Raw genomic sequence first — 24,700 nt, 5'->3', positions numbered from 1 at the left:
AATGTCAAATGTTTTGTCATTGCCACACAGGTTCTTGAGGCTCTGCTCTGATCTTTCTTGTTTGATTTTTTAAAGTCTATTTCTCTTTTTATATTGAGTAATTTCTCTTCTTTTCTTTTACCATCTATTAATTCTTTCCTTTGTTGTCTTTATTGTTATGGCTTTCCACTGAGATTTTAATTTTGATTATTGTATTTTTCAGTTCTAAATTTTCCATTTGATTCTTCATTGTGTCTTTTATTTATTTGATGATATTATTTCTTTGTTGAGACTTTCTATTTTTTTCATGTGTTTCAAATGTGTATACAGTTACCCTTTGAAATATTTTTACAATGGCTGCTTTAAAATCTTTGTCAGATATCTATTATCTCTGTCATCTTAATGTTAGTGATCTCTGGGGGTTCTCCAGAGAAATAAAACAAACAAGACATACGTGTGTATGTGTGTGTGTGAGACAGAGAGAAAGAAAGATCTCTATTATTAGGAACTGGTCCATGTGATTATGAAGGTTGTCAGGTCCAAATGTGCAGTAAGTTTAGGCTGGCAGGCTCACGACCCAGGAGAGCCTGTGGTGCAATTCCAGTTTGAAAGCAGTTGGAGACCCAATAGTGCCAATGGTGCAGATAAAGTCTGCATTCTCTTCTGGAGAATCTTCTCTTACTTCAAAGAGGGTCAGTTTTTTGTTCTATTATGTCCTTGAATTGATTGGATGAGGCCCACCACATTATGGAGAACTATCTGCTTTATTAATGAAAATGTTAATTTCATCCAAAAACACACTTGGAGAACCATCCAGAATGTTTGGCTAAACATCTGGGCACCCCATGGCCCAGTCAAGTTGACACATAAAATTAACCATCACAGCATCTAATTGTTTTGTCTGCTTTTTATTCTTTATTTCACAGCATCTATTTTTTTTTTTTTTTTAATTCAGTTTGTGCTCTTCCTGGTTCTTGTTTTGGCAAATGACTGTCAATTGAAAGCTGAACATTGTTGGCATTATGTTCTAAGACCCTGGATCTTATGTAAATCCTCTGTTTTAGCTGACTTCCTCTGACTTCTGCCAAGAGAAGCAGGGGTTGCTGCCTTGCTACTGCAAGGTGGGCATAGAAGGCTGGTCTCCCTACCTGGCCTCCACTGACACATTGTGGGGGTGTTTTCATTCTGCCTGGTGGAGTGGTAATTCTGGCTCCCACTGTACCTCTAGGATGCTTCCCTGGTTGGGAAGGTTAGGTGTGCCTCATTCCTGCTCTCCACAGGGTCTGTGCACATTATGTGGGTGGGGTGTGTGTGGCCTCATCACTGGGTGACGGTGAAAGTCTGACTTTCCCCTAGGGCCCCTCTGGCAGCAGCACCTCAGCAGGGAGCGGGTAGTGTGTCTCATTACTGCCACCTGGGGGTGGAAGTCCAGGCTCTTCCTGTGGTCCCCACTGATACCATAGAGGTAGAGTGGGATGGGGGCCTTGGGAGGATGTCCACCTCCCTGCTTGTCTTTCTCTGACATGTCCGTGGTTTAGGGGTGTTGGGAGGTTGCTTCCCTCATTACGATCTGGGGAGGGGGTTGTCTAGCTCCTCCTTGGCCTTTACTGACCAGGGTGGAGGTGGCGTCATGTATTTTCTGCCCTGTTTGGCTGGAATAGCACAGTTATTGTCTGTCTTACTAGGTGGCCCCCTTCCTGGCCCTTTGGTTAGAGAGAGAGACAGAGAGAGAGCACACTGGTTTTTGTTGCTGTATTTTTTGTGTCTCTTGGCATTTCCAGGTTGTAGGTTTTAAGAGCCCCAGGTCTGGGATATATGAGGGAAAAACAAAACAGAAACACAGGGAACTCATCGTGTGTCCAGAGGTTGATCTGCTTTCTTTTCTCCACTTTTTAGAGTCTTCTGTGAAATGTATATTTGCTCTAGATATAATGTTCAGGTTATTAATTGTACTCAGTGGGAGAAATAGGGAAGAGAATGTCTGCTTCATCTTCCCAGAAGTGCAAGTCCTTGTTTGTTTCTTAAGATGAAACTAGGGTACTTTGGCTACCGGTGGAAATGGTCCATTAGTGGGACATCGTGGAGCCAAACCCCTGACTGAGTGGGTGGGAGGAGCCGAGGCGGCGGCACATCTCTCCTTCTTCCCAGAAGGAAGCTGGTTCTGAGGGTGCCCTTCGGGGAGACTGGCGGCTTTGGCGGTCATTGTAGCCTATAGGTTGGAGTTCTGTTTGAAGCTGGCAGAGGTTGGTCAGGGAATAGGGGCAGCAAGCAAAGTCAGATGTCTGAGTGTCTCTTTTGGTCAAGGCCTGGGGTTCTTGGCGACCAGCCTGGAATCAATGTCCAGGAATCAGAAGCCACAAGCGGCCGGCAGGCAGGGGGGCTCAGGACTTGCAGGGGTGGAGTCCACAGTTCTGCCTGGGCTGGCGGACACTGGAGGGCAGGAGCCCCAGCAGCAGTGCCTGGACGTCAGCCCGGCCTCAGGGCAGGGCAAGGACATCCTTCTGCCTCTGTCCTGCTCAGGCCTGGCCCTTGGCTCGTGAGCCGCCTCTGAAAGGAGGAGCAGAGGGGCCCGGTGGTTGCCTGCCTACAATACCCACGCCTGTTGGTTCACTTCTAGCAGCAAATTCGTATGGAGAAAGAGGTCTCCCCCAGTCAGGGGCCTACAGGGGCCCCTGAAAACAGAACAACAGTGGAAAAGAATTGGATGGAGAGGGCCTTATCCCTTTGTGGGCTGTGCTCTAGAAGTCAGAAGGCTTGGGGGGAGCCCCCCTGCATCCGGTTATTTAGACCCGGCCTGAGGGTGGGGCTCTGTCAGGCTCAGCTTCTCCCTGCGGGCAGCAGCAGCGAGATGCCTTCTTGTTGACGGGGTGTGACCCAGGCTCCCTGCGCTGTGCTGGGGGAGTGGCAGGAGACAGATCAGACTTGGACCCTGGGGTCCATGGGCTTCACGAAGGAGGACTGTCTCTGAAGCTGCCTGGTGTGTCCAGCAGCCTGGGGAGCGGAGGGGAGGTGTCCAGGTGGGGCACCCGGGAGGTGAAGCCCTTGGCTTCTTGGCACTGCTGGGCAGGTCAGGAGTGCGAAGCTCCTTGGTCCTGTGGGGCCCCAGTCCTCGAGGGGTCAAGGGTAGGCAGGTGTGGTTTGGGCTTCCTGTCTGGCGCCACCCATACCTGGACTCTGCTGGTGTGTGAGAAGGCCGGGGCACTGTCCTGCCCACTGTCCTGCTCATCTGCTCTTGCTTCCAGACCAATGATGCGGCCGGCAACACCTGGAACTGGCTCTACTTCCTGCCCCTGATTATCATCGGCTCCTTCTTCATGCTCAACCTGGTGCTGGGCGTGCTCTCAGGGTAAGGGGCTTGCGGCTGCATGTGCCTCTGAGTTTGCAGGCTAGGGCTGGGTGATGGGACTGGACGTGGCCTGTGTGGTATGGGGGAGGCGGGGCCTGGCCCTGGGGTGGCCGCTCCTAGAGCCCTGAGTTCTAGCCAGCCTGTCCTTGGGCTGCCATCTGACCTCTCCCCTGGCCTCCTTACGTCTAGCTCTTGGCCTTCACCCCTACCTTTGAGTCGGGAGGGGCTGCTGCTGCCTCTTACCTGGATTCATGGTGGGGTTTCTGCAGGAGCAGCCCTGGGGGCCAGAGAGCCCCTGCTGCGACACTGGAGAAGGGATGGAGCAGCCCCGACCCCTGGCCTACCCCCCTCTCCGGGCCCCTGTCCCTGCTGACCTCAAGGAGAGGACAAGTGAGGATTCAGGACAAGGGCCCCTCCTGGAGCGAGGGGCTCTGACCCTCCCTGGGGGAGGTGCGGCAACCTGTGGCCCACCGTGCCCGCCCGGCCTACACGCGGCTGAGGCTGCAGAAGCGCCGCTGGCTTCAGGAAACCACCGGGGCTGGGGTCTGGGGCTTCCACCCTTCCCCGGGGCTGAGGAGGCTGTGTGGACACTTAGAGGGCATCTGGCTTGGCCTGCCACCCTGCCCCCACCTGGGCATCAGATCCCTGTAAAGCTGGGGGGGAATGTTGCCATTCCCCTGGCCTGAGGTAGGCTGGGGAGAGCCTGGGGGACCCAGTGGGCAGCTGTCCTGTCATCTGAGAAGGTGCCGCCACTGAGAGGGCAGCGTCTGGGCCCCGCGCTCTGCTTGGCTTTGACATGTGCTCCTGCCTTGCTCCCTCCTGTGAGGCTCTGATTGTCACTAGCATGCCTTTCTGAGCCTCTCCGCCCGGAGCAGCACCGGGGATGGTGGGAGCTCCCCATCAGGTGGAGGCTGCAGTCTGAGCTGGGATGGGGAAGCCAAGGGAGGCCTGGGCTCAGAGGAGGATGGGGGAAGGGGCAGCTCCACTGAGACGCAGGGGGACCAACTTGGCAAGGAGGGAGGAGGGTCGTGTCTTCAGAGAACTACTGGAGTGCAGGCGCAGACAGTGTGGGGCCTGCAATGCGGGGAGCTCAGAGCTGGAGCCGCCAGGCTTGTGAGGAGGTGGGGAGGCTGGCAGGACACGAGTGGGCCCTGCTTAGGGTTGCTCTGAGGACTGGAGGAGGAACGGGATTGCCAGTGGAGCCTGAGGGAGGCCCGCGAACCTCGTGTTTCTCAGCCCGTCCCCCACCGGTGGGTGCTGGTTTTCCTAATCGGTCTCAGCTGGGCGCAGGCTTCTCCTCCAGCCCCAGAAAGGTGGGAGACCGCATGGCCGCTCAGGGTGGTGATCGCCACACGCGTGACTCTGCCACGGCTAGATGAGGGCTGCTGGAGGGGCCAGCTTGGAGGTGGTTCAGCCTCGCTCCTGTCCACACCTCGGGCTCTCACCCTCTCAGTGCCCAGAGAAGCAGGATGGGTCATTCCTCTCACAGTCCTTCCCCCTGGAGGGGCAGAAGCCTGGGGAGGGGGTGGTCACAGCTGCCCCAGGCAGTCGGTGCCCGGCAGCTGGGTCAGTCACTCCAGGGAGTTTCTGCTGATGACTCTCAGGCCACCCAGGCAGTGTGGTCTCGCCCCATCCTGCCCTCAGGCCTCTGCACTCAGGTGTGGCCACGGGGCTGGCCTGGTGGGGAGACCGTGAGGGGCCCTGCATCTCTTTAGTCAGGACTCGGGTGGGGTGAGACATCCAGGGGGGAGCCATCCCCTCTCATGGCCGGGGCTGAGGTGACTCAGGCCCTGGTAGGCAGTGGTCTCAGGCTCGGGGTCCATCCTGGTCAGAGCCAAGCTCTCTCCCTTGCCAGGGCTGTGAGAGGGGCCCGGCCTGCCGGGCCCGCCCCTCTGTCAAGCCCAGAAGCTGCTGCTCCTGAGGGAGAACAGGCATGCTCTTTTGCCCTGGGAGCATGCCTGCTTGCACTTTGGGCGCCTGAGCCAAGGTGTGTGCGCGTGTGGTATGTGTGTGGTGTGTGTGTGCAGGGCTTCCTTCTGGCCCTTTGTGCCTAGAAGCTCAGCTGAGGTGGGGCAGGTGCTGAGGGCCCCGGGCGGCAGAGGGACCTCGTGACGCTAGACTGTCTCCCTGTCTCTGGCCGCCCTGAGATGATCTGGTTCCTCCCTGTCCCTCCTTCTAGCATGGCTGAGGGTCTGAACCAGCTGAAGAAAAAAGGTGAAAGTCCTATGGAGGGTTCTTGTCCATAAGCTCTCTGCCTGTCTCTGTCCAGAGGACGGGGCCCTGCACGCAGAGGGTGTGCGCCCAAACCTGCTCTAGGCCAGGGGGTGGTGGAGCCCCTCTCGGGGCACTGGGGAGCTGTCCCTGTGTACTGCAGGGGCCCAAGGTGGGAGCGTTTGCCTGGGCCTTGTAAATGCTCAGGTGGGCAGAGGCCAGGGTGGTGGGAGCCGCCGGGAGGGGTGGCCCGTGGCCCGCTGCCCCTGTCCCGGCCTCTTCCTGGTTCCTGGTGCCTCTAGCTGTACAGGTGGGGCCTGTAGATGAGCTTATACCCACCTGATCTGCCTCCTGCCCTGGCTTTGCCCATCACAGAGAGTTTGCCAAGGAGCGTGAGCGGGTGGAGAACCGCCGGGCCTTTCTGAAACTCCGCCGGCAGCAGCAGATCGAGCGGGAGCTCAACGGGTACCTGGAGTGGATCTTCAAGGCCGGTGAGGACAGGGCTGTGTGGCGCTCCTGGCCTGCACTCTGCTGGCTCCCTGTACGCCCCACCAGGGCCCTCCAGGAGCGAGCTCTGCTGGGGTGGGGGCTGCTTGCAGGAGGGCCACGTGAGGGGGGAGCAAGCCAGGCCCTCTTCATGGCGCTCTGTCTGTGGGACACACCAAGGGCTCTGACTCAGTGGGATGAGCTCAACCATAGTCCATGGCTTCTGAAAGTGGGAAGGCCAAGCAGGCAGGGCCTCGCCTCCGTTCTGCTGTATTTCTGGGGGATGAGCCCTAGTCAGGGGTGGGCACGGGAGGGCTCCGGCCTGAGGCTGTGTCTCGCTCGCAGAGGAGGTCATGCTGGCTGAGGAGGACAAGAACGCGGAGGAGAAGTCCCCTCTGGATGGTAGGTGGCTGCTGTCAGCATTCCTTGCCTGGTCTCAGGGCTTTGGGGGCCAGTGGGCCATGGCACGTGTGTGCGCTTGCGTGTGATGCATGAGGCCTTCTGCTCTTCTGGGTGCCTGCCTGTCGGAGGCAGGCTCTGTGTGGGTCAGCAGCATGTGGAGGTCAGCTGGATCCTCCTTAGGAGCTGTGGGCCATGACCAGAGAGGGTGTAGCCAGCAGTGGGCTCAGCCCAGGGTCTCAGGAGCCTGTGCTCACAGCACAGCCTGAGAGCCGTGTTGTCCGGCATGGCAGCAGACTCATGACTGTGTGAGTTTGCAGGTGCCCCTGTTACAATGAAACAGAAGTGAAAATCTAGTCCCTTAGTCTTCCTCAGCTTGTTTCAAATCATCCTAGAAAGTTCTGTGGGACCACACTGCTTCTAGAAGGCTGTGGGTTTAAACCAAGCTGTGTCTGTCCCCAGGGCTCAGGATGATGCTGACCCTAGCTTGCCATGGAAGACCTCTAGTGCCACGTGGGGCCCCAGAGCAGGGACAGGGGCGAGCACAGCCCCAGCGGCAGGAAAGAAGGCTGCCATCTTTATGCCCGCTGCTCAGGACAGGACCAGACAGGGTGCCACGCCTGCCATGGTCTCGCGGGGCCCACACCTGGGGCCTGAGCAGGTCTCGTGGGTTCCTCTGCGGCCTTGAGCTCATCTCTCCTGTCTTGCCTGGCCTTGGAGTGCGGGCTCCCGGGGCAGCTGGCTACAGCCCTGGCCTTGCCCCCACTTGGAAGTTTCATGGTCTGCATGGCAGCCAGGCCTTCCCCACGGACATCATCATGGAGAGAAGGACAAGCAGGACCTCAAAATCCCTTGTCCCTTTTGATCTGAGGACCAAGAGGGGCCATGGGGGCCAGGCATTGTCCTTCCTGCTGCCAGCCTTGGCTTCAGGAGAGGGGATCTGGAGAGGCTGCTCGTTCCTGAAGATTAGGGAGTGGGTAACTGAGAGACAGCCCAGCCCTGAGGCAGGTTGCCCAGCCAGGTTGCACTCATGCCGCCTGCCCACCCTTTGTTTAAAGCAGTGTTGAAGAGAGCAGCCACCAAGAAGAGCCGAAACGACCTGATCCACGCGGAGGAGGGAGAGGACCGCTTTGCAGACCTCTGTGCTGTGGGTGAGTCTGTGGGATGCGCTGTGAGGAGTGCACACCTGCTCCCGCCCCGACGCCCTGGCTTCCCTCCTTCCCTTCCTGCCCCACCTCCCCCACCCCCAAGTCAGTCAGCCAGTTGGTCAGCCCCAGGTTGGTGTGTCTGACACACCCAGCACCCAGTGCAGAGATGTCTTCCTGGGGCCAGGCCTTGAGGTGGGCTGCGTGCACGGCTCCTAGAAATTCCACTTTGCTCGTGCCCCTTGCGCCTTCCGTTCAGCACCCTGCTGGCTCCCGGGTGTTCTTGACTCTGCTGTCCTGTGTGGACTGGAGACCTCTGGCACATCCCGAGGCTGTGGACTATGTGTGTCACTGCTGTGGGGACTTAAAGTTTCTTATATCTCTCTTGTAAGCTCTGTGTGTCTTCCATATTCCTTGGGTCTGCTGCCTCTGAGGCCGTGGCTTCATCCCCTGCTTCTTAAAGAGTGAAAGGGAAACCTGGTTCTTTCATCTTTTTAGTTCCCTTCCTCTTAGCCTGGTACGAGAAGCCTAGCACCTGAAGTGCCTGGGCCTTTCCCACTGAATGCCCTGAGGCTGTGCATTCTGTGGCCAAGGAAGACTTGGCCCTGGGCCTCCACCTTTGGCAGCATGGGGAGGGGGTGCACTTGGCAATGACAGCTTTGCATTACAGGCACCAAGTCAGGTGCAGGCTGCACCTCCTTGCTCTCCAGCAGTCCTGAGTGGACTTGAGTTGAAGGAGCTGTTTCCTGTTATATTGTTACATTTGTAAGACTGAGCTCTCTAATAAGTCATTTGTGTACTTGTTTATCTATTTATACTTCCCATTCTCTGTCCTTGGAGAGCCCATGTCAATAGTTTGGGGTTTATCCTTCCTGTTTCGAGATGCTCATCTCAGATAACACTCATACCACCCCCCACCCCTCCACACACAGATGCACACATTCTTACTGTAGACTTTTGGGGTCTTTTCATACTACAGAAATAGTTTCATACAAAATTTTCTCATCAGTGCCTCTTGGAACACCCCCCACCCTGATCAACTGGTCTAATTAGAATTTGCTTCTGTATGGTGTTCATAGTGTCCGTGGTGTGGTGCCCACTGTCCTGTAATCAGCTGCTTAAACATCTGTCCTTCCTCGGCAGAGCTGTTGCCCCCGTGGGCTGGGTCCCAGCAGCAGGGCTGCTGCAGTGAGGGTGCGCTGGCACCTTCCAGGGCTGCCGCCACGCTGCCGTCCAGAGGGTCTGTGGCCACACATTCACCCTGGCGCAGGGACGACTCTGTTCTCGTCCTGCCTGGAGGTTGCAGCTACTGTTGGCTTTTCCCAGTTTGAGGGGAATTTGATGACTATACAGTGGTATTTTGTGGCAATTTTAATTCTCATTTCACTCACTACTAGTGATTTTGAAGCTCTTTTTAAATGTTTGTTTCCCATTTGAATTTGGGTGTTGGTGACTTTTCATGTACTCTGTACGCTTTTCTGCTGGGTTGCTTGTGTTTGTTAACAGGAGACCAATATATATTGTGGATCTGAATTTTAATTTTTTTCACATTTATCGTGAGTGTTAATATTTAAATGGTCCCTCTATTCTTATTTTACCTAAAGTTTTTTTTAAAAAGTTTTTATTGTGATTTTGTAAAATGAATTAGGGAGGTAAAAAAAATCTTTTCCTGTAGCTTGGAATAGTTTAAATAACACCTAAATTATCTGTTCTTTAAAGGTAAAATAAAAGTGTGAACCCATCTAATTAAGAAATGAAAAGAATGTGTTAGTCACTCAGTTGTGTCTGACTCTTTGTGACCCCATGGACTCCTCTGTCCATGGAATTCTTCAGGCAAGAATACTAGAGTGGGTAACCATTCCCTTCTCAAGGGGATCTTCCCAACTCAGGGATTGAACCTCTGTCTTCCACATTGCAGGCAGATTCTTTACCGTCTGAGCCACCAGGGAAAAGAGTATGGACCAGTGTTATATTTTGTTAGGAAATATTCCATTTTGTCACCTTTCAAGCTTGTTTCTATAGAACTGCATGTAGAGTTCTCTTGTATTCTTCTCATCTCTCCTTCATTCAGTTCTTTGCTGGTCCATTCACTCAACAGATACTAAGTGCCCAGATGTGTTGGGAGTTGCCCGAGGCATTGGGCTATAGCATTGAGCAAGGTGCAGAAGCCTTCATCTTTGGAGTTTCCATTCCAGTGCTAGGTGTGAAAAGGAAAAAAGTAGAGAAAGAAGGGGCTTGAAGGGTCTGAGGGTGTAGGGATTTTAAACAGAGTGGCTACAACAGGCCCTGGGAAGGTCGCCTTGGAGTAAAAAGCTGAAGAAATGAGCAGATGAACTTACCAGAGCATAGAGCATCCCCGAGAGAGGTGAGAGGACCCTGAGGCAGTGTGGCTGGAGCAGAGTGGAGGGCTGGGGCAGCGGGAGAGGAAACGAGAGCACCAGGGGGGCTGGAGCCCAGTGCGGACTCTGCCAGCCATGGCGGTTTGCAGAGGAGGGTGGCATCTGGCTGCAGGGGACGCTGAAGACTGCCCGCCATGCAGAAAGGGCAGGGCAGAACCAAGTCAGGGGCTGCCGTGAGGACCCCAGCACTGGGGACGGGGTTACTAAGTAGTTGGATTCTAGATCTATTCTGAGGACAAGCCTATAGGATTTCTGACCAGTCGGACGTGGAGATGAGACAGAGAGAGACATCAAGGACAGCTCTGCAGGGAGTGTCCACAGAGGAGCCCTGCCCAAGAGGATGGGACCGGAAACCCATGCATTTTGGGGGACAATGACTAGAATTTGGTTCAGAGTTTGTGCTGAGTTTGAGATGCACGTTGGAAATGCAGTGGGGGTATCAGGTGGGCACTTTATGTGTTAGGGGCTGGCATTCAGGCTGCAGAAGCTATTTAGAGCTCTGAGACCGACTAGATTCTGTCGAGTTTGGTTTTGCTTTTTTCTGGTAGTCAGTATATTTATCTTTGATTTTTAATTACTTAATTAGGATCATGTAAGCTTAGTGTGTATTAATGATCATTTAAAACAAACAGATTGTAGATTTCCTTATATTTTTTGTTTTCATTTTTATTATTGTTATTTTTAGTCATTATTAGGTTTATCTTTCTACTTTATTTTGATTTATTTTATCATTATTTTTCTAATTTCTTAAAATGTGTAACTTGTTCTTTTTTCTTTCTTCTTCAACAGCAAAAGCAGTTAAGGCTGCATATTTTCCTCTGCACAGAGCTTTGCTATGATGTCCCCTCTGTACTGGTTTCCAGATAACAATTTTTTTTACTTTCCTCTTGAGGCAAAGGTTATCTGGGAATGTGCTTGAGTTATAAGCAGCAATATTTTGACCATCTTCTTATTATGTCTAATTTTATCAGATAATGATTGGGAAATGTGGCCAGTAAATCTCTACATTTAGAAGTTTTCAAATTCCAGCTTCATGATTGACTTTAGAAAGCTTCATTGACAGAAGCATGCTCTGTGTATGCTCTGCTTTTGAGAGTTATCAGGTTATATGTGTGTCTCAAAGTCAAGTTTGTTGACTGTGTTTTCCAGTTCTTTAGGTCTTTGTGTTTTATCTACTAAATCTGTTCAGTTCTGAAAGAGGTGTTTGGAACATTTCCACTTCATTTTTTATTATTTTTATTATTCATTATTTATTATATAATACATTTCTTTTGTATTTTTTCCTTAAAGTTGTGTGTGTGTGATCGGAATGCGTCACGAGATCCATCCTCGTACATTTAAAGTGAGCGCTGCATTCCCGTTGGCTGCAGGCGCTGCACTGGGCAGCAGGCCTGCAGAGCGTGTCCACCCTGCTTCACCGGAGCCTGTCCCCGTCCGCTCTCCAGCCCCACCCAGCAGCCCCTGGTCTCCACTGTCCTGTCTCTGGCTTAATGAATTTCACTATTTTAGATCCCTCATCTGTGTGCAATCATTCATGAAGTATTTGTCTTTCTGAATGTAGCTCATTTCACTTGGCAAGACATCCACAAGGCCCATCCATGTGGGTACACATTGCCGAACTTCCTTCTTTGTTAAGGCTGAGTAGTACTCTGTGCTGTGTGCAGGCCGCATTCTCTCCATCCATTTCCATCTTTGTTAAGGCTGAGTAGTACTCTGTGCTGTGAACAGACCACATTTTCTCCATCCATCAGCTCTCAGCGGATAGTTGGGTTGTTTCTAGGTCTTATCTTTTGTGAAGTGTGCTGCCATTAACATGGGAGAGCTCAGATCTCTTCAAGATTCTGATTTCAGTTATTTTGGAGACCTCTCTCTGTATAGATGCAGATACAGATACAGATACATGCTGTGCCCACTCAGTCGTGTCCAACTCTTTGTGACCCTGTGGACTATAGCCTGCAAGCCTCCTCTGTCTATGGGGTTTTCCAGGCAAGAGAACTGGAGTGGGTTGTCTCCCCTCCTCCAGGGGATCTTCCTGACCTAGGGATTGAATCCGCGTCTCGTATGTCCCCTGCGTTGGCAGGTGGATTCTTTACCACTACTTCCACCTGGGAAGCCCAAGATAGAGAGATAGATATAGTCTCCCCAGCAGCCGGATTGCTGGATCATCAGGTAGTTTTATTTTTCACTTTTGAGGAGCCACAGTACTGTTCTCCATTTACGTTCCCATCAACAGAGCGCAAAGGTCCAATTTTTCCATGTTGTCACCAACATTGTCTTTTGTCTTTTTGGAAGTAGTCAGCCTGACAAGTGTGAGGTGATAAATCTTGTGGTTTTGATTTGCATTGTCTTGATGCTTCCTTGTGTATTTCTCATGGCTTTTGTTTATATATTTGTTTATATATTTATATATTTGGATATATTCACATCTTCTTTGTGAATCATGTGTTTCATCATCACACAATAACTTCTTTATCCGTTTACTTCCTCCACTGGACAATTCCTTGTCTGACAGCAAATGTCTTACTTTTCATCACTACCATTATTTTTGGGTTTTAGTTCGCATTGCTTGGTAGTTTTGCTTTTCCTTTCATTTTCAACTCTTTATCATGTTAAGTATTTTAAATGTTCTTCTTACAAACAACATTTAGCTGGGTTTTGCTTTTTTTTTTTTTTAACCCAGTCTTATGGTCTCTGTTCCTAATGGGGGAGTCCACCCTGTCTCTGCTTAGTGTGAGGGTTGGCATCTGTGACTTCTTCCTCCTACTCCTTTGATATTTGGTGTCGATGTTTGATACTGTGGTCTCTATCTTTCCTGCCTTGTTCTTTGACCAGGTTGCTGTTCATCATGCTCTCCCCTCTGCTAATTTCCGATTCTTCCTGCTTCTGTTCCACAAATGATGACCTTCCACCCCTGCTCTCAGAGTTAGAAACATCTTCTTTACTATTTTCGTGTTTTTCTACCCTCTTTATCACCAAGATGTAGTATTTCCATAACTGAATTGCTGTATTTCCCATTTCTCTGCCCCACCCTCAACCCAGTAAGTATTTGCAGTATTTCCCTCCTTGTTCCCCACTCCTGGTGGGAATGTCTTGGGGATTTAGTTCTCCGTGTCATTAGTCCGTGTGGTCACCCCGGGCAGGCATAGGCCTGCCTTGGCCTTTCCACTGAGCGGTCACGTGGGTGTTCTCTCCCCTGCAGTCACTGTGTCCCACAAGGGGTTTGCTCCCTCTGGGCTCTGCTGTCCTTAGTCTTCCGCTTGGACGACGTGTAGGTGAGTGACTGGCTTTTGCACGTGCTCAGGCATCCTTTGTTGTTCTCATGACAAGAGAGCTTTTGCTCCTGTGGTTGTTCTCTCTTGCTCTGCGGGGGTCACTGTCCTGTTCCTAGCGTCCTGGTTGCAGATACGGCCCCACCTGGAATGCCCTCTTCCTGGGATCTGAAGCCCAGGGGGCCTCTCAGCCTGCAGCTCAGGTCTTCCTACTCGAGGAATGTTTTGTTCCATTTGTTCAGTTATTTAACCTCCTTTCCTTTTTCTTTTTGCTCCTGGAATTCCTGTTACTTTGTGTTACCCCTTCCTTTGCTCCTTTGTGTCTCTCAACCTTTTCCTTTGATTTCTTCCTCCTTATATTTCCTGTATATGTTTATCTAAGACGTTGCTTTGCTGCATCTTCAGGCTCCTAGTTTGGGTTTTTAAGAGTGAACTTCTTTCTTTTCATCTGCTGAATGATTGGGAGGAGTTTTACTTTATCTCTTGGTTTTATTTTGGTTGTTTTGGCTCTGTGCCATATCTGGGACCCTGTAGACTTTGTTCCAAGTCCCCAGCAGAGCCCAAGGGTCTCCTTGCACTCAGGGCCTCAGGCTCTGCAGGTGGTCTGCTTCCCTTGGGTCTGGATATAGGGCCTGGCACCTCCTGGGTCCCCCCAGCTCCATGCTGGCTGCTGGTTGAGGCTTGATGGGCCAGCCTGCATCATTTTCCTTAACCCCCAGAACCCCATGAGACACCATATCTGTTTCCAGTGAGGACTCTTCAGCTGCGAGGATGTACCAGTCATGTGCCTATTGGGTGGACAGGGTTCATGTCCACATGCCTGGTGTCCAGTCCACATCACTTCTGCCTCCCATACCAAGGAATGCAGCTGCTAAGCAGGAAGGGATCTTGCACTTACTGTGTGTCACCTGTGATCTGTGACCTGTGCCCTGGTAGGCTGGTGGGGGCAGAGGCAGGTCATGGTTACCCTGTGTTTCTGTGCCCCACTCAGGGCAGTCGTCGAAGGGAGGTGCTAAGTGAGGCTGATGTAGACATTATGTTGACTAATGAGACCCACTGGGGAACCCACACACTCAGAACCCCCCACGTGTGCACAGGCACCCATGTCATTCTAACTGGGGCTTGATTCTGTTGTCACTCATAGTTCATTCATTCTCGACTGCCCCCTAGCTTGAAGATGTGTATTTTTTGTGAAATAAGCCTTTTTATCATGAAGAATATGTGCTGATTAAGTGGAACCTAGAAAACGTACAAAGCCTAGAAGTCCTGACGTCGCACGTTTCCACCCAAAGCAGGGATTCTGACTGTGACACATTTTCACTTCTGCAAACCCTTCCTTTCAGCACACAGGCGCTGCTCGTGGGAAATGCCGCCTGTCCTCAGGGATCCAGCACGGTCCCGGGTGTGTGAGAGGATAGCAGGCCTGAGGCCTTCTTGGGCGGGGCCAGCTGGCCTCACGGGGCGTGTCCAGCAGGGAGTCTCCCCGGAGAATGTGTTGCTTGTCTCACTGGCCACGTGTGTGCACAAAGTGCCTTTCTTGAGTCACATGTTCTCTTGACCTGCCTTCCCAGAGTGGGCCTGTGTGTGATCGCAGGTGTGCGCCCGTGTGAGTCTGAGTGTGTCTTTGGGGGTGTGGTCAGCGTTGGGGTGTGCTGTGTGTGTGTGTGTGTGACCCTGTTTCTAAATGGCAGTGTCTGGGGGTTCTGAGTGTGTGGGTTCCCCAGTGGGTCTGTGTGGGCTCTGCCTGTGTGCAGGCCTCTCCTTGTCTGTATTGGGTCCCTGTCTTCCCTCTTTGCCCCGTGGTTGTCTTGGAGGAGGGAGTGGGTGTGTCTGGCTGTGGCCTTGGCATTTTGCAGCCCTTGGCAAGGCTGGCCAAGAGGTTTTGTTGAATGAGCCAGTCATGAGGATCGGCATTGGTTGGTGTCAGGTCACGGACTGGGAGCTGTGTCCTGGCTCAGCCAGAGGTTGTGATGGAAGAGTGTCTTCCACAGGTGTGGATGGGGTGTGGGTGTGGCATCTAGAGTGCTGGGAATTCCCCATTAGGGCCCTGCCCTGCCCCCAAGGGCTGACTGACAGGTACTCCTTAGGACCCATCTTGTGTCTGGTGCAGAGTCTCTCTGTGTGATATAGCTGCTCCAGAGGCCTCGGCCCATCTTCATTTAGTGAATTCAAGAAGAAACCAGCCTGAAAATGCTCTTGAGTCTGCACACGCACACACCCCTGTGCAAATACGCCCGCCATCGTGTAACACGCTCACATGCTTCTTCCCCAGGGACTGCAGCCAGCCCAGATGTTCAGAGCCGTCTGCATTTGAGCAGTCCGAGGCACTCAGAGCCTCCAGGCACCCATGAAGTCTGCTTGTGCAATTGTCACATGGCACAAGGGGTTGGGGGTACAGAGGGAAGCCCTGCCCCCCAGAGTTCAGTCTGATCTGGGGCTCGGGCACAGAACAGACTGATAAGCCCACGCAGTGCAGTTGGTACAAGGGTGTGATTGTTGGGGCACTGAAGCCTGTTACTGGAGCCTAGAGAAGGGTGACCTTGGAGCTGAGAAGGAGCCGGGGGGAAGGCACTCCCCTAGGCGGGCAGTGCAGGGGCCGTGGGCATGGGAGTGGGAAAGGGCAGTTGGGTCTGGCGGGTGAGTCGGGGCAGAGGAGCAGCTTCCTGGGCAGACTTTCTGAGCTTTGTGGGCCACAGTCTGCAGCCAGGCCAGACACAAATGAAGGAGCTTGGCTGTGTTCCAGAACAACTCCTAGAAAATCAGGTGATCAGTGGCTCTTGGCCCCAGAGCTACGGAGGGAGGAAGGGCCAGAAGTAGCAGGACTCCCTCCCAGGAATCAGAGTGGCCTGGGAGCATGGGGACTACCCTCCTGTAAGGTGGCTGGGGCGCTGGGGACCAGAGGCCTGTTTCAGTGCAGGCCTCCCAGCCAGAGCCCAGCAGCTATGGAGACCACCCAGGCTCTTGGTTCCCTCATTTGTGAAGCAGGGGTGTGGCCAGGACCCACTCCAGGGGGCGCAGGGGCCTTTAGCACAATGTTGGTGGTGGATCTGACGCACATGGCGCCTGTGATGGAAACTGGTGCCTTGAGCCAGGCCAGGGCAAGTGTCCTTGTGGGGTGGGGGACACATATCCTGGAGGGCGCGTCTGCAGGCCTCACACTGGCGGAGGGAGAGTGTGTCCTGGGGCCCACTGGTCCCCCACACCCTCAGCGAGCCCCCTGTTCCTGCAGGGTCCCCCTTCGCCCGAGCCAGCCTCAAGAGTGGGAAGACGGAGAGCTCGTCATACTTCCGCAGGAAGGAGAAGATGTTCCGGTTCTTCATCCGGCGCCTGGTGAAGGCCCAGAGCTTCTACTGGGTGGTGCTGTGCGTGGTGGCCCTGAACACACTGTGCGTGGCCATGGTGCACTACCACCAGCCGCAGCGGCTCACCACGGCGCTGTGTACGTAGGTAGCCGGCCCCGCCCTCCCGGGCCCCGCCTCTTGTGAACCGCTGCCAGTCCGCGGCCTGTGGCGTTGGGGTGCCCTGCGTAGGACCCCTGTGCAGACCAAAGTGCCCCGGGGGGTCTCTGCTAGAGGCCTGACTGTGCCCAGGCCCGGGCCCAGGTTCCAGGAGGCCGGGCTGGTCTGCCTAGACCCCGTCTGTCAGTGTAGTGGGAAACGAGTGAGGGGTCTGGGGAACCGGGATGATGTCTCCTGCCCTAAGGGCTTTAGGCCCAGGGACTGAGGGATCCGTCTGCCCTGGATTCCTGAGGAGAAAGAGTCTTGGCTCCCAGGGGTCTCCCAGGGCTGTTCTAGTTGTTTCTGTTTTTCTTCTTGGTTGGTTGAATCTGGATGTGTCTATGACCAGGGATTACTTGCAAATATGTCCATGAGCCTCAGGACACGGCAGGGGCTCTGGGTCGTGACCTGTCTGGCCCTGGTTACAGTTCCAAGGAGGTGAAGAGCTGAGGCCCCTTCCCAGGGACCAGGTTCCTTCACACCCAAGGGCCCTGCAGGGCATATGCAACAAAAGGTCTTGCTTGTTTGTTTTGCCTCAAGAGAGCTCCAGAGACGCTGCATGAATGATTTCTGTCCTGCGGTCAGGGGCCCCTCCGCCTCTTCCCTGGGGTCAGCTGCCTTCAGCCTGCTCGTGTTAGTGGCTGATCTGGAAAGAGCCTGCTCTGGGCTTCTACACGTGCCTCCCTCTCTTCCTTTCCGTCTCCCTTTCCCTGCGTGCGTGCAGCCACCTAGATGCCCAAGAAAGCCTTTCTCCCAGAGAAGCTTCCTGGCTCCCAGTTCTGGCCCCCAACGAGCCAGCCACACAGAGCCTAGGCAGCTCTGACCAGGAGCCTGGGCTGCTGCTGCTGGGTTCTTTTGGGCTCTGGATGGACGGCTCCCTGGGTCACTTGAAAATGTGGGTGGGGAGGGCTGTGTTGGGGGCTGGCTCCAGGCTGTTTCCCAGACTTCAGTTGCAATCCATTGTTGGCATGATGGGAAAGGGCAGAGAGAGGAGAAGCAGGAGGGGCCCCAGCTGGCTCCCGGGAGGGGAGGGCGGGCTAAGGAACCAAAGTGTGTGCACTGAGCCGGGCGCCCTGCCCCTGACTCATGTGTCCTGGGCCCGTGGTTTGGTGTGGGGCCTGGCTAGGGACTGAATTCAGTGTCTCCTTGAGTCCTCAGGCTGCGGTTCCCACCCCTGGGGGCTGGGCAGGGGCTGGGGAGACAGGGCTTCCTCCTCGCTTGGCCAGTGGTGTGGCTGCTCCCTGGGGCTTCCCAGCTAGGCCTTTTCTTCCTACTAGAAGCCGATGGTACCCATTCTGTCTTGTGGTTGCTCCTTTTTCCTGGAGATTTGCCCTATGAGTGGGCTGGAGGGGGCCTGCACAGCCTGGTCGTGTGTCTGATGTCAGGAGCACGAGGCTGGAAGTGCCTAGGTGCTGGCCAGGCCACAGGCGTCCCCGGCTGCGAAGCTGCCCCCTCACTGCCTTACCTTCTCTGTGGTTTCCTGGAAACTCCTGCGTGCCTCAGCATCCCCCAGGGAAAATGGCCGGAGGGAGGGTCGGCCTCTGCTGGGTCTGGAGGCATCTGCTCAGTGCCCAGGGCTCTGCCCTTGACAGCTGGGCTGGAGCTGAGGCGGGCTGACCCAGCTCGGGAGGGCAGGCCTTGCAGGAGGCAGAGGCAGAAGTGGGGGCTCGCTTCAGGACCAACCTCATCAGAGCTCACCATGGGGCCCTAGCCTGAGGCTGGCCATGCAACTCGCTGTCTGCCCGTCAAATGCACCACCCCCAAGGCACTAAGGACCCTGAGACTGATGCTCAGATGGTGAAGGGGGCCTGGGAGTGGATGTTGCCATGCCGTGAACCCCTGGGTCTGGCAGGATGGACCTGACCACCCTCTCCTCTGTCCCTTTGTTCCCACAGTTGCTGTCTTCCTGTTATGACGCAGACACTGTGTAATGTAGTTGCTCTGCTCCCCTAGCCCGTGATCTCCTGGAGGGAGGGGTCAGCTGTCTCTGGGGCCAGCTCAGGGCAGCACAAGGGCCTGCAAGCTGAATGAATACTTTAGGAAGGAACATGTGGATGCCCTTTCTTGGCCTCTGAGGGAAGGCTGAGCATATGAAGTTGAGGGTCTCTTCCTTGGGAGAGGGAAGGAGTGGGTATGTTGTGGAGGCTGTGTTCCAGGTGTCCCCTTTCTTGGAAAGCTTCCCTTTCAGCACTTCCTGGGCTGGTTCTAATAAAGGGCTCCCACTTTGATCTCCTGGGAGCAAGACGGGCCACTGGGTAGCTTCAGCTCCAAGGTCTGGGTGGGGCGGCTGGGGGCCCCATCTCTGTGGTCTCTCCTCCCAAGACCTGAGCCCCCTTCGTGGGTCCCTGGAGTGCAGGGGCCGAGGGGCTCATGTTCCAAGTTGGACTCAGGGCACAGCCTTCACGTGGCTTCTCCAGGAGGGCTGCCGTGCCATCGCCTTACTCGCCTGGGCGCGGCTCGGGCACCCGGCTGGCGTCTGGACTGGCTTCAGGGGCCAGGAATGTGCTGATTGTACTGGGTTGCCTACCCAAGACCTTCTCGAGCTGTGTGAACCATCACACGTCTGTGCGGCACGCTGCCCAGTGGGCAGTGGGACTGGTGTCTCAGCTGCTGCAGAGCTGCCTGGGGAGGCCTGTGTGCCTGTGCGGCACATGGAGGAGAACAGTTTCAGGGTGCACACGGAGGGCAGGAAGTGTATGACCCTCTCTTCCACCATCTGTTTGAGCAGAAGCTGCTTGAGGGCCAGTCTCCCAACCAGTCTGGATGCCAGAGGCCCTGGGGCCACCGAGTGAGTGACTGCCTGGTGACTGGACCCCTGTGTCCCTGGCCCTCTGTGGGGGCTCTGCCCTTCATGCTCCACTACTTCCCTGGCCCCATGCTCTGGGGTCAGAGGCCACAGTGCCTTTGGCTCACTATCTGAAATGATGCATGGATTCCAGCTTTGGGTGGAGGATCAAAAGCAGCGACCTTATTCTGATGCCTGGAATTCCTGGTTTGGCCAGCCAGTCAGGGGCTAAGCTTGGCTGTGTCTCCTGCAGTCTGCGGTCTCGTACACCTTCTGGACTGTTCTTCTTGTTCTGACCCTGCCTTCTGCTCAGGCTGGGTTGGGGTAGTGTCTCTGTGCCTTGAATTCCCAGGAAGACCCTCAGGTCCAGTGTGGCCTCCCTCCAGTCCTGCAGCAGGGTCAGCACTGCCAGTGACATGATCCCTGGGCTGAAGCAGGCCCTGCTCACCACCGCCACCTGCCGGGCCCAGCCTGCAGGAAGCTGAAGGCCCCACACTCACAGGGGTCTCTGTGTGACTCCCCAGGGCCCCTAGCAAGTGTGGGTGCCTCCTGGGAGACTTGTACTGTGGGAGTCTGGGGGTGTTAGGTGGTAAGGATGCTTGCCTTTAGTGGGGTGAGCCTGTGAACAGAGTTAAAACCAAACACGGTGCTGTGAGTCCAAGAGGGTCAGGGAGGTCCTTGCAGGGAAACTGGCGTTCTGTCCCAGGGTCCTCGAAGAGGGACTCCAGTTGCAGTCAGTGTGTGGATCAGGGAATGAGACTGAAGGGAGCAGGAAGGGTTCAAGGCCGTCCAGCATCTCTGGAGGGTTGGTTGCCTCCTGCCTGACCACCTAAGCCCTCTGGGAGACTTGGGCCCTTGACCCAGAACTCACTCCCGAACCTGGTCCTGGGAGCCTGCCTCCGTGTCCCAGGGCACTGGGCACTCGCCTTGCAAGCTGGAAGGAGCACCTTTCTGCATCACGTCCTCTCTGCTCGCTGCTTTGTCCTGGGCTGAGGCTGGAGCTCAGAGCCGCAGAGCCGCAGAGCAGGCCTGGAAGCTGCCCCCTGGATCGGCCCAGAGGTCTGGTGTCCTCCGGTCTGGACTGAGCCAGGCGGGAGGAGGCCGCGAGCTAATCCCCCTCTTCTCCGGCTTCTCCTAGACTTTGCAGAGTTTGTTTTCCTGGGTCTCTTCCTCACAGAGATGTCCCTGAAGATGTATGGCCTGGGGCCCAGGAGCTACTTCCGGTCCTCCTTCAACTGCTTCGATTTTGGGGTGAGTAAGCCGCCTCATCAGGGAATGCCTACTGTGGGTCCAGGTGGGCCCACCGTGTCCTGGCCTGAGAGCACACGCAGCCCGCTCCCACGATGCCATGTCCAGTGTGAGCTGGGGTCTGGAGCAGAATCCATGGGTTGGGGGACTGATCCCCCTGGGTCGGAAAGGCAGCCTGCAGACAGGGGAGGCCCATCCTGGTCAGGTTCTTACCGGTGCGGGTGTTGGCCACGGGGCAGCCTCGTTTCCCTCCTGACCTGTCTGTAGTCTCAAGATCAGCTCAAGCCTCTGTGGCCTCCTCCGCGCTTGGTAGATGATCTTTTAAATGTGCTGCTGCTATCCCATGGAGGCTCAAGGAGGCTATGTTCCTGACCCCATCCTGTAGGTCTGGCCTGGGCAGGCCTGGACACATGTACCAGATTTTCCTGGGAGGCCGGAGGGGAGCAGTGGGCCCAGGTCCCTTCAGCAGCCTCTGCAGTGAGGGAGGCCTGGAAGGCAGGTGCTTCCGAGGCTCGCCGTGGATGAGCACAGGCCCTGGGCGGTGCGGAAGCCCCTTCCCCAGGCCCTGTGGCTGTGCAGGGTGCTGCCCTGTGCTGATCCCAGAGCCCGAGGATGGGCGCTGTTGACGCCTGCACGCAGCCGAGTTCTGACCTGGTGGCGGGCCCGAGTGGGAAGCAGCCGTGCTTCAGCCCAAGGAGGCCTCGCACGTCTGCAGGCTTCTCAGTAGCCAGGCAGGGAGGCTGGACCTTGGTCAAAGGGAAGCTTCAATCTGAAATGGAGTTTACCATTTCCTCTCCGCGATGCAGTGCAGCCGACAGACGTGGTCTGTGACTTTGTCAGGGCCTCATGACGACTCACTTCACATGTGAATGACTGGGGACATTGTGTGATGGGCCCAGGGCTGCCCAGCTCGTATGCAGGACGGTCCACACTGGAGCCCAGGGAGGGGGTCATACACTGCCACGCTGCCTGTGCTTCGGCGGGGCAGGCAGTGCCTGCCTCAGTGCTCTCTGGGACACGCGGCCCCTGTGACTTTGGCGGGCGGTTGGGAGCAAGCCAACGCTTCTGCTCCTTTGCCTTCTTGGTTACAAAGGAAAAGAGAAAGCTTGGCGTGTGTAGGCAGAGGGGACCCAGTCGGGGAGGAGCCTTCAGAGATGGTCGTCTGGGAACCAGCTAGGTCCCAGGACAGGGAGTAATTTGCATATAAGCTAACAATTACTCCAGAACTTATCAGCTTAAAACAAGTATCTATTATCTCACAGTTCCTAAGGGTCAGGTGTCCAGGTGTGGCTTGACAGGGTACCTGTGGCCTGGGGTCCCTCATGAGGTCACAGTCCAGCTGAAGCCAGGGGTGCAGCCAGCCTGAGGCTTGACTAAGACTGGAGGGTTATGTTCAGGCCCATTAGAGACTGTTGAAAACACCGGCTTGTGGTGGGTGACTGGCCGTGCCCCCCAGTGCTGCGGCTTCTCCGTGGGCTGCTTGAGTGTCCTCACCACTCATGCCGGAACTCACAACGTGAGTACCAGACAGAGGCTGCAGACAGCAGTCGCAGGGGAAAGAGCCACCAGCTGTGCTATTGTATCTGTCAGGAGGGAGTCAATGGGCCAGCCCACCTTTCCTGGGGTAGAATGTTACCAGGATCCAGGGGTCTGTGGGGGCTGTCCTCGGGGCTGCCTGCCACGGTCTGCTGATCCAGCTTCTTCCCCTGTAAGATACACTCACCTGCACTCCCCAACTCACCCTACTGCAGCATCCGCTCAAAGGCAGAATCTCATCATCCAAATTGGACCCAGGTCTGGTTGAGGCTTCGCAGTTTCTCTAGATCGTAGAGCCATGAAACGAGAGAGACAAGCTATCCAGCCCCACATGCAGCATTACAGTGGAGGGTGGGCAGGGGTAGCTGTTCTACACCTTCCTGTTCAAAATGGGGACACTAGACATATGGAAGGGCTGATTGGAGTCCAGCAAACACTGGGAAAATCCCTGATTAGTTCTCAAGTCTAGGAACCCCCTGGGTCCCCTTTCCTAGTTCTAGTCCTAGGAGCTTCCTGAGTCCCCTTTCCTAGTTCTAGGTCCAGGTGCCCCCTGGGGCCCCTTTCCTGCCTACTGGTCTGGGAGCCCTCTGAGTCTCCTTTCTTAGTTCTAGATCTGGGCACCCCCTGAGTCCCCTTTCCTAGTTCTTGGTCTGGGATCCTCCAGTCCCCTTTTCTAGTTCTAGGTCTGGGATCCCCTGGTCCGCTTTCTTAGTTCTAGGTCTTGGATTCCTCTGGTCCCCTTTTCTAGTTCTAGGTCTGAGATCCCCCTGCTCTCCTTTCTGAGTTCTAGGTCTGGGATTGAAACCATTTACCTCAGATTGGGACTTGAACCCAAGTACCTGGGACTCAAACCCAACCAAAATCCATGGTATCTGGTTTCAGGACCTAATGAAGCTCAGTATCATCACATTTTTGATGTATCATCACAAAAAGAATTCATTGAGAGACAAAGTGATAGGTAAGAAGTGGATTTGTTCAGATTCAGAGAGAAGCACCCTCTGCAGACACTGTGGGCCATCGCAGAGTGTGAGTGTGCCCACGAAATGTGGTGTGGTTAGTTTTTATAGGCTGGGTAATTTCATATGCTGATGGGTGGGAGGATTATTCCAACTATTTTTGGGAAGGGGTGGAGATTTCCAGGATTTGGGCCACTGCCCACTCCTTGGTCTTTTGCAAGTGCCTTGGAACTGTCATGGCACCTCTGGGTGTGTCATTTCACTTGCTGATTGAAGATCAAGGCTTAGTCTTGTCTGCCTTCTTGGTCCCGTTTGATTCTAATTGGTTTATGTTGTGTCTATGAGCTATGTCATTCTTTCAGAAGTTGTGCCTTGCCCCTTTTCCTCCTGTTACTGGGATCCCCAGTAACTGGGATCCCCCTGGTCCCCTTTCCTAGTTCTAGATCTGTGTGCCCCTTGGTCCCCTTTCCAGTTCTAGATCTGGGCTCCCCCTGGTCCCCTTTCCTGGTTCTAGATCTGGGCTCCCCCTGGTCCCCTTTCCTAGTTCTAGATCTGTGTGCCCCTTGGTCCCCTTTCCTAGTTCTAGATCTGGGCTCCCCCTGGTCCCCTTTCCAGTTCTAGATCTGGGCTCCCCCTGGTCCCCTTTCCTGGTTCTAGATCTGGGCTCCCCCTGGTCCCCTTTCCAGTTCTAGATCTGGGAGCCCCCTGGTCCCCTTTCCTAGTTCTAGATCTGGGCTCCCCCTGGTCCCCTTTCCTAGTTCTAGATCTGGGCTCCCCCTGGTCCCCTTTCCTAGTTCTAGATCTGTGTGCCCCTTGGTCCCCTTTCCAGTTCTAGATCTGGGCTCCCCCTAGTCCCCTTTCCAGTTCTAGATCTGGGAGCCCCCTGGTCCCCTTTCCTAGTTCTAGATCTGGGAGCCCCCTGGTCCCCTTTCCTAGTTCTAGATCTGGGAGTCCCCTGATGTTCTTTCCTTAAAAGTGGTAAACATTCTAGCTGAGGTTTTCTTGACCTACTTCATATTTAGTGGAATTTGGGGAATCCAAAAGCCTCGTTCTGTTTTCTGCATTTTGACCCAAGCTGGTGATGTCTTTGCACGTATAATCCTTTAGAGCGTGATGTGGTGTGTCTTCCTGTGTTTCCCTCTGTTGGACGGAAGCCGTGCCCACAGCACTCTCAGAGATCAGCCTCCTCGGCCTGAGCTGCTGCTGAGATGGCCAAGGTCAACACCCTTTCACGTCCTGGAAAGGAAAGGACTTTGTGGGGCCCATTTGGAGGCTCACCTTACATCCCTTTGAAAGGCTAGAGAGCTGTGGTGCTCTGAGACCCACCTTTCATCTTTTGGGATCTTGCATACCTGACACTGTTGTGCCCTTGGCTTCATTTTTAGACCATGTCATCCCTCTCTTTTTAAAAAGTTTGTTTATTTTTAATTGAAGGATAATTGCT

General features: G+C 54.5%; 1 protein-coding gene across 2 annotated transcripts in view; it reads left to right on the top strand.

Moving 5' to 3' along the window:
- Positions 1 to 24,700, top strand: part of CACNA1B (calcium voltage-gated channel subunit alpha1 B) — a 202,873-nt gene that overhangs the window by 65,370 nt on the left and 112,803 nt on the right. For both annotated transcript variants that reach the window (XM_061156143.1, XM_061156144.1), the window contains exons 7-12: positions 3,222 to 3,325; positions 5,912 to 6,027; positions 6,368 to 6,424; positions 7,480 to 7,572; positions 16,464 to 16,673; positions 20,655 to 20,767. In XM_061156143.1, coding sequence (XP_061012126.1) covers positions 3,222 to 3,325; positions 5,912 to 6,027; positions 6,368 to 6,424; positions 7,480 to 7,572; positions 16,464 to 16,673; positions 20,655 to 20,767 — 693 coding nt within the window. The remainder of the gene's footprint in view (positions 1 to 3,221; positions 3,326 to 5,911; positions 6,028 to 6,367; positions 6,425 to 7,479; positions 7,573 to 16,463; positions 16,674 to 20,654; positions 20,768 to 24,700) is intronic.

This window comes from Dama dama, chromosome 11 (assembly GCF_033118175.1).
Source record: "Dama dama isolate Ldn47 chromosome 11, ASM3311817v1, whole genome shotgun sequence".
Classification (NCBI taxonomy): Eukaryota; Metazoa; Chordata; class Mammalia; order Artiodactyla; family Cervidae; genus Dama; species Dama dama.
The sequence above is the reverse complement of the archived record's forward strand: the minus strand, read 5'-3'. Positions and strand labels throughout refer to the sequence as shown.